Source organism: Frankliniella occidentalis, unplaced genomic scaffold (assembly GCF_000697945.3).
Source record: "Frankliniella occidentalis isolate FOCC.00 unplaced genomic scaffold, Focc_3.1 Scaffold2222, whole genome shotgun sequence".
In the NCBI taxonomy this organism is placed as follows: Eukaryota; Metazoa; Arthropoda; class Insecta; order Thysanoptera; family Thripidae; genus Frankliniella; species Frankliniella occidentalis.
In genome coordinates this window covers 1-708 of record NW_026269309.1, presented here as the reverse complement: position 1 = coordinate 708, position 708 = coordinate 1, and the positions used below count along the sequence as shown (strand labels likewise).

General features: G+C 48.0%; 1 protein-coding gene across 1 annotated transcript; it reads right to left on the bottom strand.

Annotated features, from left to right (window-relative positions):
* Window positions 1-4: 4 nt before the first annotated feature.
* Window positions 5-702, bottom strand: LOC127751933 (gastrula zinc finger protein XlCGF57.1-like; the record flags this gene model as incomplete). The annotated part of the gene is made up of 1 exon (XM_052276244.1): window positions 5-702. A coding segment is annotated over exon 1 (667 nt), but the record flags the coding sequence as incomplete, so codon positions are not given.
* Between the last annotated feature and the right edge of the window lie 6 nt (window positions 703-708).

Genomic DNA, 708 nt, shown 5'->3' with positions numbered 1-708 from the left:
TCGCCCGTGTGCGTTAGTACATGTCGTCTCAAATGACTAGAATGCGCATATTTCTTGTTGCACACAGTGCACTCAAATGGTTTCTCGCCCGTGTGAGTTCGGAAATGTGCACGGAGATGCGCATTTTGCGCAAATTTCTTGTCGCACACAGTGCACTCAAATGATTTCTCACCCGTGTGCGTTAGTAGATGTTGACGCAGTTCACTAGCTTGCTTAAATTTCTTGCTGCACACAGTGCACTCAAATGGTTTCACGCCCGTGTGCGTTAGTAGATGCCGTCTCAAGTCACCGGCTTGCGCATATTTCTTGTTGCACACAGTGCACTCAAATGGTTTCTCGCCCGTGTGCGTTAGTAGATGCTGACGCAGTTTACTGGCTTGCTTAAATTTCTTGCTGCACACAGTGCACTCAAATGGTTTCACGCCCGTGTGCGTTAGTAGATGCCGTCTCAAGTCACCGGCTTGCGCAAATTTCTTGTTGCACACAGTGCACTCAAATGGTTTCTCGCCCGTGTGAGTTCGGAAATGTGCACGGAGATGCGAATTTTGCGTGAATTTCTTATCACACACAGTGCAGTCATAAGGTGTATCCCCTGTGTGTCTTCTCATGTGATCAGCGAAGGTTTGTCGAGTAGCGAGTTCCGTATGACAAACGTCACACTGGACTGGCATTTTTGTCGACGCAGATTGGTCTCCCTGAAAGAAAACA